This window comes from Xyrauchen texanus, chromosome 39 (assembly GCF_025860055.1).
Source record: "Xyrauchen texanus isolate HMW12.3.18 chromosome 39, RBS_HiC_50CHRs, whole genome shotgun sequence".
NCBI classification, from domain to species: Eukaryota; Metazoa; Chordata; class Actinopteri; order Cypriniformes; family Catostomidae; genus Xyrauchen; species Xyrauchen texanus.
In genome coordinates, this window is record NC_068314.1 from 5,410,628 (window position 1) to 5,423,587 (window position 12,960).

Here is a 12,960-nt window from a genome sequence, read left to right on the forward strand (position 1 = left end):
GCACAAAGCAGGAATGACAGAGAAAGAGAGAGAGAGAGAGAGAGAGAGAGAGAGAGAGAGAGAGAGAGAGAGAGAGAGAGAGAGAGAGAGAGAGAGAAAGAGAAAGAGAAGGGGAAAACAGAGGTCTAACACTAGCTTCACATGCAGTTTGTTGAAAGCTCATTGCTCTGTAAGAAACATGAGCTCGTATTTTATCTATTTTTTTCTTATCTTCAATTTAAAATGATGAAAACGTGCATTAGGGCCGGGAAATATGAAATTAATGTCCACAGACTACCAAACTCCTTTCTCTGTGAACCTGCAATTGCATAAGAGGAAGTGAACTAAGCATGTCCCAATGTTTTTGTCTTTTTCTATTTTTTTTCTTCATTTTTTTTGTTTTTTTGTTCTGTTTGATTTATCCATATTCTTTCAACCTAAAGAGCTCAACTAAAAACAAAGTGTTTATTGCTCTGTATTTGTGAGTGAAAGCTTATAGTCGAGTGGTTTATCAGTTCAGTTTAAATCTAACCTGCATTTCCAGTGTTCCAGAGTTGTGAAACAGGATTTAGGAGATCGTACAAACTTCCAACTGCACCAACAGTGTTTTAGTCCCTCATTTAGCTAAACTTTTATGTGTGTGCCCATATTGAAAGTAAACATCATACATTCAGACCGTATACACACACACACACACACACGATTAATAATGTACCAGGGTTCGAAGAGGGAATTAAACTAGGATGGTGAGCTGTACAAAGTGCATTTTCTCATCTAACAAAAAAGTATGAACCAGTCAATGTAGGATGCATGTGTTCTGAGCTGTTTCATAAAAGGATAAAATATCCACCTTATTCTGAAGGTATTTGACACTGAGGTATACTTATCATGCATTCCCACTCCCATGGGGTATGGAAATACTAAATGAGTGTTAGACGAATGATGATACCTGCTCAGTTTTGGAAAAATGAACATGAACAAAATGAACATACATGGTCGATCCTGTTACCCGAGTGAAAGTCTATTTCAGAAAGCAGTGGTTTGTAACAAAGTGAACATTGTAGTTATTTATGCACAAACGGAAGTATATAATACCAGTGGTTTCTCCTGTTGATTCTGAGCTATTCCTGGAGACTTCACCTAACCTAATCTAGTTTCCACTCTTAAAACCCTCTCCCTGTTTTAGCACCCTGAGTAAAACTACTAAAGAGAGGCAGACTTTTCTGATCCCTAAGATGGACCCCCCAAAAAAGTTACTGATCATCTGTGATACATATACCTGATGATCCATAAACAGCTTAGTGTATAGTGAGTACATTTTCTGTTGATTTTCGAGTTGATCTGTATGCATATATGAGTTATAATTTCCTGAAATTTACAGTTGCAACATTGGAAGAATATAATTTTTCTGAAAATGGACATGACGGAACAATCATATACTTTGTGGCCAACTTTCACAAGGAGTGGTGCTCTACCTCTGTCTAAATATTTGCAATGGTTTGTGATGAAATTAAATATTGTGTCCACATTTCTGAGCATGTCCTACTATCCTGGCCAAGTTTATATTCAACATGGAAAAACAAAACAAAAAAGTAAACGGAACGAAAAAATTAAACAAAAAATGTAAAAAAAATGTAAAATAATTCTGAGCATGTCCTACTTTCTGGGCCCAGTTTAACAAAACAAAACACAATGAAAACAAATCCAAATAACCCCCCTCCCCCCAAAAACAAAACAAAACACATGCATAGTGAGTGTTTTACTGGGACTTTTAAATACTATAAATCTCCTTAACATCATGAAAAACAAAATTTGGAGACAAAATTTTAAGTATGAATTGAAGATGAAATGATAGGTGCCTATACATTGTGTCCACATTTAAAGAGTGAAAAGGGTGTTAGAGGAGGAAACAAATCTGGGCTCTGAGGTGACGTACTTCCAGTTTGGACAGTTATATCAGCCTATAGTTTTGCATACCATTAAAAATGAGGAATCTGTTAATACTGACCATCTATAGGAACAACACACTCCTGATATTGGTGGAATGTTTTAGGCACTTTCTATAAGAATACTGATATTGAGACTCTGAGATATGAGGAAAATGTAAACTTAAAAGTAACCACCCAAACCTTTTAACTTAACTATAACATAAAGTTAAAAAGTACGATCTGATGCAATGTGACGGGGTAGAAGCTTTAAAATACATACATAATAATTCAGCAAATAAGCACCACATTCTTTCCTTTCTTTCTTCTTTTGAACAGATAAAATGTGCTGGTGTAAGTTAAAATGCTCAATGAGACTCACATTTCTCAAAGTATTCACGAATGAAAAGCATAGAAGAACAAAAATAAAGTTCACATGACTGTGTGACTCATCCTTGGGGTTTCGAATGTTGGTAGCAGCCCCCCAGAAATAATGAATTAAAATAAAGTTATGAATAAAGAGTAAAATGAACAATGATAGTCTGATGACAGCCGAAATGTACGTCTTGGTCTTTGAGCTACATTCAAAATAACAATAATGACCGATTTATGCCATTTCATAGCATTAATGTTTAATTCCAGTTAAATTATATATTTTAGCGGAAATTGTGCGCTTAAAATAAATATATAGCCTACGAACCTCTAACAAGGTTCTACTTTTACATCATGTTTGAAGATAAGTCTCAATTTTAAAAACCCCTGACTCATCCTCATCAATACCATTGTTCATTCTGAATTTTAGGAGATGATGAATTGTGAAAACACTTTCTAGTCATGTTGCACAGGACAAAATTGTGGTGAGAATAAGACATCATATCCTCTGTATCGTTGAAACCTCAGCTGTTTAAGTGCGCTAATGAGTTTTGGTTGTTCAATACAATTTTTTCCAATACCGTGACTCTATACTTCTCAGGAAGTAATATCTTATTTATTTCCTGTTGATGACTGATCACCATTGGCAAAATACTATTTAATACTGGCTAACCCTAAAAGGAAAAATAAATAAATCCAGTTGTGTCCGATGAATTTGTTTGGCTCTTCCCTAAATCTATATTTTTATCATGATTTTGCAACAATGTCATGCTTTAATCTTCTGCAAACATTTTCAACAAAGTAGTCTTGCAGTGAAGCTGTTCAATTACAGACCATTGCCACTACATTTTTTCTTTACATTATGTTCAGTGTCATAAAGTTTCATGCACATGGCTCCTTCTTTGTGTCCGATATTTACATTATTTACAAACAATACAACCGTACATCTTGGGCGCTGAATGAAAACTATACAATATATTTTTTGTTTGTCTCTTAATGTGTTCTTATCCAATTCATGAATAAAATAATATATATTCTTAAATACAATCCTCTTCGGAAAATTGTTCTGGCTATCAATGTTCCGTAACCCATCTACGATATGTACAGGGACCACTCAATAGTCAAAAATATTTTTTTTAAGTTTGTGTATAGGGACCCTTCAAAAAGTCAAGAAGTCAAGGCAATGTGTTGCGAATCTCCGCGGAAAAGCTCATCACAGCTTTCCAAAATTCTTCGAAATCAACAAACAGCTACAATAAAAAAACGCATCACAACACGCACACACACACACAAAAATGGAAGATAACCTTCACAAATACATTTGGCGCTGTGGCACAATTGATAATACATATCACGTAAAAAAAAAAAGTCACAAATTCCATTTTTAATAAGAGGTTATCTAAAACCAAGTACAAAACGTAAAATGCAAACCAATGCTAATAAAATAAATAAATAAATTAAATAAACATATAATTGTCGTTATACCATTATACTTTGAAACAAACAGGCAACAAAGGGTTCGGTTTATACGCGCTAGTTTGACGGTGCCACAATATCACCAATATGAATGATTGGAAAATAAATCAAACAAACAAACAAACTATAAATCACAAAACATTTACGTAAGCATGCAGGAGCATTTTGCTCAAACACATGCACTGTATTCAATTCAACAAACACGGGACACACAAAGTCAGGCCAGCGAAAAATGACATTAAGAAAAGGACCCATAGAAAATCAAAAACTGTGCACACAAAACAGGTAACCCAAGGAGATTCGGTTTCGATCCCCAAAAGACATCGCCAAAAGAACCCTAACCCCAATAAAGACAAAAAAGTAAGACACTGATATTTCAAACCCAGCATTTTTGCCCTGACCCCATCTACATTCATATGAAGGCGCTCCCTTTGAATGAGCAGACAGCGTTTGTCGAAAACATAGGTTCGTGGAGATGATGGATCAATTTCAAATACTCTGCATGCATATGGTCAATGAAATGAGGCCTTTTTTGGTTTACATTTTATAAATTTTGTTCTTTTTTTTCTCAAACTGATTGTATCTCTTTCCTTTCAAAATATAAAAATGTAATCTGAAGCAACATCCAGCATGATGTATTTCTGGTTTCCTTCATTCATCTTGCAAGATTATGTACAAGCGTCATCAGAAAAAAAAGCCTTTGCTTCTTCGTTCCATTTTTCATCATCAAAAAAAAAAAAATCTATGAAGAGTGCAAAAATGCCATGAAGATAATGTCATATTTTCCCAATAGTCTCCATTAGGTCCCCTGTAGCGAGAAAAATACACAATGCTTTAGCAGGATCAGTCACACTGCTAACAGAGTTCAACCGTCGCATTTCAACCGTCGCTCTTCTTTTGGGCTTCAGAAATATTTTTTGCCTTTTTTGTAAATTGTCTCTTGTAAAAACAATGAAGAGGAAGAGTCTGTTAGATGTTACACTGCGACGGGGCTCTCCGCTGTGCTCTCATGTTCCTTGGCCTTTCTCAATTCTTTCCCCCTGAAAATGGAAAAAAACAGTATTATCAGAGTTAGCCTGTTCAGTTGGCATTTATAAGCGTTCTGGGCCCTCAGAGAGCGTTAGCCAAAACAATTGTCAGTTTCATTATCGGACAGGGAATCATCAAATGTACTGACCTTAAAGGACCTTGACACAAGTTCAGTCATGACAACTCTGAATAAATTTATGGTGCTATAATGGACATGACAAGTTGGTAAGTTTGGCCTTGACAGACAAGATCGACGAAGACTTGCTATTGCTAGAACATACCTAGACATTGCGTTGCTGCACAATTTCACATACATTCAATTGCTTTAAAGCAGATTAGATGTTGGGGAGGAGGAGGGTTCCACAGAGGAAACTCTCGCAGCGTGCGAGACTGGCAAACAACTGAGCAATTAAAGGGCCCTATTTTAAGAGCGCTATGTAATATGACATATGTGCAAAGTAAGTGGGTATGGCCATGAAGTTTTGATATTTTCGTGCAAATATGTGGTAAGTCTAGGAGCATGTGGGTTGGCGAAACCACATGCACAAAGCGCTGATAGACCGTTCAAGTTCATTTAAATTCTGAGTTTCTTCTCCGGTTATTGCACCGCCTGCATCGTATTACATATTTCATTTCCAGTATTGAGGCTGACTTCCATCCCTGCAGTCGTGAGTTCAGGGCATGCTGAGTGACTCCAGCCAGGTCTCCTATGCAACCAAACTGGCCCGGTTACTAAGGAGGGTAGAGTCACATGGGGTAACCTCCTCATGGTTGCATTAATGTGTGTTCCTCGCTCTCGGTGGGGTGCGTGGTGAGTTATGTGTGAATCCCATGGAGAATAGCGTGGGCCTCCATATGCGGTAAATATCCGCGGTAAATCGCTCAACAAGCCACGTGAAATGATGCGTGGATTGACAGTCTCAGACACGGAGGCAACTGAGATTCATCCTCCACAACCCGGATTGAGGCGAGTCACTACGCCACCACAAGGACTTAGAGCGCATTCCAAATTGGGGAGAAAAGGGGACAAAATCCAAAAAGAAAAAACAAGTAATTGATTGCTCTTTAATAACATCTGCTGGTGGAATCCCCAAACTGCAAATACAGGAACTGATTTTAGACTTTGCGCAATGACCTATTTCTCAGGAAAGTAGCAAATTGCGGCAATTCATTTACATACCATACACCCACAGATAGCACAAACACTCCCACCTACGCTGAATTGTGCTTTGGCATGAAAATTTTGCTTAGAATTAGCGTAGCATATGGTTGTTGCGCTTAGCATGGCCATGAAATGTTAGAGGCCTAAATGTTAGACAAAGAGATAGTATGCAAGTTGATAAAATGACCCACGAGCTTGCACCATGTGAGCCGATTGGCAAACAGATTGCATGTTCAGAGAACCTATCAGTTTGCGCCCTGTAGAGTTTCATGACTGAACATAAAAGTTACTGCAAAATTGGCATGAAGTTAGTTAGGAAAGGTCTAGCATAATTTGTTTGAACTTGGTTTTATATCTTGTCATCTAATCAACAACATTGATAGACTTTTAAGTGTCCACATTTGTTTTTGGATTCACTGTATAAAATAAGTGTGTTTTAATAGAAATGTGACAGTACCTACTTTATACTGTATATCTATTTATGCAGTTTACAGTCACATTTACAAAGCAAATAATTAAATGATACTGTATATTATGTAATACATAAGGAGGGTATTAATAGCAAGTATCCAGGTAAACATTCAGTCTTAACACAAAAAGTATTTGGATGAAAACCTAGAAAATAAGAGTAACAATAGATTGCCCTAAAATACAGTACATCACAGAAATTCCACAATATCCTTAAATTAAATCTTATATAAAATACTCATTATCTTTATTAGCACATTATACTAAGTATCCAATAAAAACATTTTAAACCCCTCCAAAACTCAAAGTTTGACCCCCGTCCCACCCTTTGCCCCCAAATCCAAGCTTGTAGAAGCTGAAAGAGATGTAAAAACAGGCAGCCAGGCATTCAAGACACTTCCTCTTCCTTAAATTCAAGCATAGAAGCAAGACCTCCATGTCTTTAGCCATCATGCAATGCCAAACGTACTACCCAGCAGTCCTTAGAGTTGTCATAAGCATCCTCATAACAAGAGATTTGGGAAAGACAGAGGGATCAAGAAAAAGAGAGAATGAGAGAGAGCTTTGTTAGTTTTGCATAAATGCATCATCTGTATTTGGAGGTTAGTTGTTGTCTAGTCCTCTCTCTCTCATTTAAGGCTCAGTCAACTTGGGCTCCAGTTGGCCATCATGCATGCAGGCATAAAGCAATAAAAGAAAAGAGGGAGAGAAAGAATGAGAGAAGATACATAGACAGAAAAAGGTTATAGGGAATAGCAGAGTCCAAAACCAAGGTACAAAGAAAAGGAAGAGACTTGAAGGAGGTAAAAATAAGAAATTCAGGGGTACAAACTAATTTACTGAGGCTGCACTCACCCGTTTGAATAGTCTATGGTCCATCAAGGGGCTTTGCACAAACAGCAAAACAACACCAGACAGCTATTAGTACACATTGAGGTTCAGTAGGTTTGAGGAAATGGGACCAAACACAACAGGAGTTTCTAACAGAACCATGAAAATACCAAGGTTTCTCTTTGTTTTGTCTTACGACACCTCGTTGTGTTTGTTGGAATTGAGAGAGATCGTAAAATGTGCCTTTAACTTTTGACTTAAAACTGATTTAAAGGGATAGTTCATCCAAAAATTATAATGTAGTCATCATATACTCACCCTCATGATATGTTCCAAGAATAAAGAATGTCATACAGGTTTGGAACAACAAATGATAGTGAGTAAATCATTAAAGAATTGTAATTTTTGGTTGAACTATCCCTTTTAAAAAGTCTTGAAATGACTTGTATGAGTATGAGCACATTAGATTAGATCCCAGTACCATAAGAACAAAATGTGCGTGGTGGAATTTTCGCTCATGGCTTACCTGTGACGGCACCGCAGTAGAAATCGCATGATTTTTCTAGCAGCTTGGTCTTGTCTCTTGGTCAGTAAACTGCTTCTAAAACAGAATGATGAGCATGAGTGTGACGTACACTTGCAGATAAAAAAAAGAAAATGTTATTGGGGTTTGACCGCACAAAACTCACAACCTCAATTTTAGGGTGTTCTGTGTAGTTGCTAAGGTGTTCTCAGTGGTTACTAGGGGATTTCTTACTGGCCCAAGTCAAAAGAGCCCACTGTCAAGTCTTTATGATATAATGGTTCGAGTTCCTCCTTCAATGTACAGTAAAGCACAAAGTATTCTTCGGTTTTGATGCGAACACTTTGTATCTGCGTACAGTCAAACGTTCACCTCTCAAAGTTTACTTCATATGACTGTGTGCGTATGCACGCTACGACTGCAATGAGATACTGGACTATTTCTCTTAACCAGTTTAGACCCATCAACATGTCTTTTTTTAGACCTTCAGACTCAAGTTATACAAAGGCAGGTATCTCCTGACCTCCTCACACATGCACTCTTGATGTACACATTGTTGTTTCTAACTTCATCTCTTGTTGCTTATTGGCGATTATACCTTCTAGCACTTCTTTCTGACAGCAACACTTGCACATATGTTCAGAGTATGCACGGTTCGAAAAATAGGGCCTCACTTGTTGGGTGCTCGAGCACTGTACTAATGACGAAATTTGCATCACGTGTCCTGTACACAGACTCCTAGAGTTAACGTCTGAACAAAGTATACTTTGGGCTTAAGTGGGATATACATATACAGTATATATATACACACATTTTGTTCTTCTTCCTTTTTTTCACAATTTAGGTTTCTTCAGCTTCGGGCACTATTAGCACTGTGGACTTTTGGAAAGTTATGTTAAAACATTTTTCACACTCTCAGTCGCATCCCAAATTCTGTATTGTGTTCAACAGAATAATGTGTTGCAAATGACACTGATGGAAATTACTATCATTATTATTTTTCAAAATCCTTTGGACTGCTAAGGCTAATTTCATAGCTAACATTTTATGTATGCTAAATACACACAATTAAATAATATTTTCCAATGTTTTGCTTAATTTGACAAAATTTCAGCTTGACTGGAAGTGACGGCCAATAAAAATATTATGCACACAAGTGATATTTACCTGGCATTTTCTTTGTTTTTGTTTTTGTTAATAACACTTCTCATATTTCATCTTGTGTATGCTCTTTATTGACACTTTTGTATACTTGGTTAACAAGTACACTAATTACACTAAAAACTAAAAGAAAAACCTACAGTATATTTGTGGAAAATGGGCAAACTTTTTTGAAATAATTTTCTGACAATATTTTTTTTATTTCACTCTTTGTTTAGCAGTTATAATCAAATAATAATTAGTATAATGGCTTTTCATTGTTTAATATTGAAAGTATGGGTCTGTGTCAAGGCTAAAACAATAAAAAGTTTCCAAGTCAGTTTTAATGTGACCTTCATATAAAAAAAAGTACCGATCCGTTAGTTTGAATAAAAATCAACCCTTAGGACAATACAGAGCCCGAAGTGAAATGGTAAGTCTGATCACTTATATCACTTATATAAAGTGCTTTACGCTATGGGCTTCACCCATTCACACACCAATGACGGCAGAGCTGCCATGAAAGGCGCTAGCCTGCCATTGGGAGCAACTTAGGGTTCAGTGTCTTGCCAAAGGACACTTCGGCATGTGGAGTCATGTGGGCCGGGGATCGAATTAGTGGACAACCCGCTCCAGCTTTCAAAATAATGAAACTCCTAAATATATTCTGTTTGTGAAGTTGGTTGTGAAGGTCTGGCGCTGTATCCACAACAGATTGTCAGTAATAATGAAGGTTTCGATGTTGGCAATCTTGAGAGAGTTAACTAGGATTTTGGAAGTGTTGTTCTATGAATCGATTAATTAGTAATTTATCCAAAGCAACAGAGCACTTATTAAAGAAGTGAAGTACCATGTGAAGTAACCTGGGGTTAAAGTTTCTCACACAAGGGTGCATACTGTAAATTACCCTAGATTGAACAGAGAAAGAAACCAATTACCTTTCATTTATACATTAAACCCCAGATCTTTCAAGGAATATTTCACCCAAAATGAAAATTCTTTCATTATGTTCAAACCAGTAAGACTTCCTGTCTTCCATGGGACACAAAAGAAAATGTTTAATTGCATCTCTTTTTCAAACAATGAAAGGTGACTGAATTCAAAATTTCCCTTTGATCGCTCAGCTATCTCTTAAGTAGAATGTCTATTAATGTACCTGAGTTTGTGCTGTACCAGTGCAGCTGCAGTGGCCCGGGTGCGTGGGTTCAGCCGGCCGAGCTCCTTGTAGCTGCGGTAATATTGCTGGATCAGCACAGCTGCTCTGCGACTCTGCTTGAACTTCTTCTGTTCGTGGTAGCTGCGGAATTTACTCTGGATAAGGATGGCGGCCAGCGTCATCTTTTTATAAAGTGCATACTGCCAAGAGGATAGAGAAAGGAATTAGTGTCACAAGCAGTGGTGGACGAAGTACACATACCATGTACTTGAGTTAAAGTAAAGATACTCAAGGTAAAATATTACTCAAGTAAAAGTAGAAGTGCTGCCTTTAAACATTCACTTGAGTAAAAGTACAAAAGTATTTGCCTTCAAATGTACTTAAGTATCCAAGTACTATGATTTTTTATGGCCATAATGTCCTATTATAATTTGTCACAAGACTCTTGCTTAACGCAGTCTACATGAAGACTAACGTCACTCTTGGCAAACCAATCTATTAATAAAATGACATTAATTAGTCAGATGTATATATATAAGAGATATATATATATATTTTATGTTATGGGAGCAGCCAATTTCCCTCCAAAATTAAACACAAAAACATATTAATGCAGTGTTTCTGCTACTTCCCAGAAAACAAATGCTATTATATGCAAGTCATTTTAGTGTCAACATAATAAGCAATGTACATTATGCGTCAATATTTACCGATAATTGCTGCAATAATAGCTGCTGCTCTCTGCCCCGCTTAAAATCATTGACAACGCAATTTGTTTGGAACTATTGAGAGCTACACGAATCACGTGACCGTGCGGTGGCGAGATCACTGTCGCAACCGTCTATGTTCGCAACTCTCATATTTAACGGCTCTGGGGTGCGTTTCCCGTACAATGACGTAACTTGCTGCTCCACTACCGTAGTACGATGCACTGTTGAAGAAATCAACTTGCTAGTCACGACTGTTTCCCGAAACTGTATTGTCGCAAATTGGTTGTTCAACCACGTTGGTTAATGATGTCACACATGTGGTGGAGTAAAAACTACTTTTAATGAATCTGTTTGCGATCGAATTAATGCTAGATGTTTTGCTATAAATTACGGACATGTCATCTGAGGACTATCTCATATTTTTCTCAGTTATTTGCTTTATTTCCAGATTCAATCATAGGCTCGTTCTTACGCACTAGAGCACATTCACACATGCACACTCTTCAAAAACGGTGCTTTAAATCTATTGACAAACTAAAAGACATAAAGGACATTTGTATGTCTTCTAAATAAAAGATACTGATTGTACTGAATGTCATCTTGCTTATTTGGCTCAAGATAATAATTTATTAAGCCCACATGTTATAATAACAAGAAACTCTGCTTCTAACCACAGGTCGAGAGCTGTCGTTCCAACCACACAACTCTGCGATGCTGTTTGCGAATGTTCCTTGGAACGATGGTTTCGGGAATCACCGACTCGTTGAACTATGATGATAACAACGGAACTTGCGACCATAGTTGGCTAACGATGCTTTAGGGAAACGCACCCCTGATTCGCGCTTAGTAGATGCCGCCAAGTCAAGTTCAAAACAAAGCGCGCGCGCTGTACTGTGATTGGTGGCTCGTTTGACCAGTTATGTTTTTATCCACTCATAAATAAAAAGGAACGACTGATTTTTAAAATGTAGTAGAGTAAAAAGTAAGATATTTGACTTTGAAATGTAGTGGAGTTAAAGTAAAAGTCTCCCCAAATTTAAATACTTCAGTAAAGTACAGATACGCAAAAAAGCTACTTAAGTACAGTAACGAATTACATTTACTTCGTTACTGTCCACCACTGGTCACAAGTAGTTGTCAATGATATGAGTATTTCAGTGGCCGAAGATGATATTTAGAGAGCAGGATGGCTGGTATAAATGCTGATATACAAAATGCAATTTAACAACAGCAAATCAGATGTACACACTTTTTCTAAAGTGAAAAAAACTTTACTAAATTAAAAAAGAAGAAAAACCTAAAACCACTTTTGTTAATCGGCCAAACGAATATGGTTATCCACCAATGAAGATAATCGCAATATGGCAAAACATCGGCCAATATATCGGTCTATCACTAGTCACAAGAGAAAGAGATTCATTTGTTACTAGTACTTATCAAAGGCTGCAATTTTTTTTTACATTTCCTCTCCAAATAGGTAATTACCATGATGCTAGGATGTTGTGGATGGTTGGCAGGGCTTTTTAATGAGGTTGCTGGTTGTTTCTTCAACTTCAGGCACTTTCATATCCATGGGGATGATTATTATTAAAATGAACAGATTTTAACTTTTTTGTTTTTATTATTTCAGGGTCTCATTAAAACTAAGAAACCTTTTACCAGGCCTTCATCATTTATTTTTGGTACTTTTAAAATACCTTTTTTGTAATTTGTTTTACAGTTTTAGACTTGTCCCAGACTCAGACTTCCAATTTCAAACTGTGAAAATCCATTTTGAAAATACAATTTTTTTCATATTACATGCTTAAAGCTATGATATTCTAACAAGCAAAGAGTGAAATAAGAATCAACCATTTCAATAATTATCATGTAAAACGGATTACTATCAATTTTTTAAACATATTGACTGTCCCACAGTTCTGCCGTCATTTCCACCACATCAAACAATTTTCGCCTGCTCCTTTAATAAACAACACTGCATATGGAGTCTTCCGTATCTGCAGCATTACAGAATACTTCGCCTACTTCAGATCCAGCGGAGTCGAGAACACAGACTATGCTCATGTCTCAGGCCGCCATCTTAGCCGAGCATCATCACCAGCTCAACCGTCTATCCGCAGCAATGGATGAAGTTTTGAGACATCTTTGTCAGCAAAGCCCAGCATCTCCAGCGGCTTCCGAGACTGTTC

The 12,960-nt window shown here is 37.0% G+C and overlaps 1 protein-coding gene across 1 annotated transcript in view; it reads right to left on the reverse strand.

The window, feature by feature from the left end:
- Window positions 1–18: 18 nt before the first annotated feature.
- LOC127632643 (calmodulin-binding transcription activator 1-like) overlaps window positions 19–12,960 on the reverse strand; it is a 482,652-nt gene continuing 469,710 nt past the window's right edge. Inside the window, exons 21-24 of the mRNA XM_052111348.1 lie at window positions 10,062–10,261; window positions 7,769–7,843; window positions 7,267–7,297; window positions 19–4,792 (exon numbers count right to left, since the gene is read on the reverse strand). Of these exons, the coding sequence (XP_051967308.1) occupies window positions 4,760–4,792; window positions 7,267–7,297; window positions 7,769–7,843; window positions 10,062–10,261 (339 nt within the window). The 3' untranslated portion in view covers window positions 19–4,759. The remainder of the gene's footprint in view (window positions 4,793–7,266; window positions 7,298–7,768; window positions 7,844–10,061; window positions 10,262–12,960) is intronic.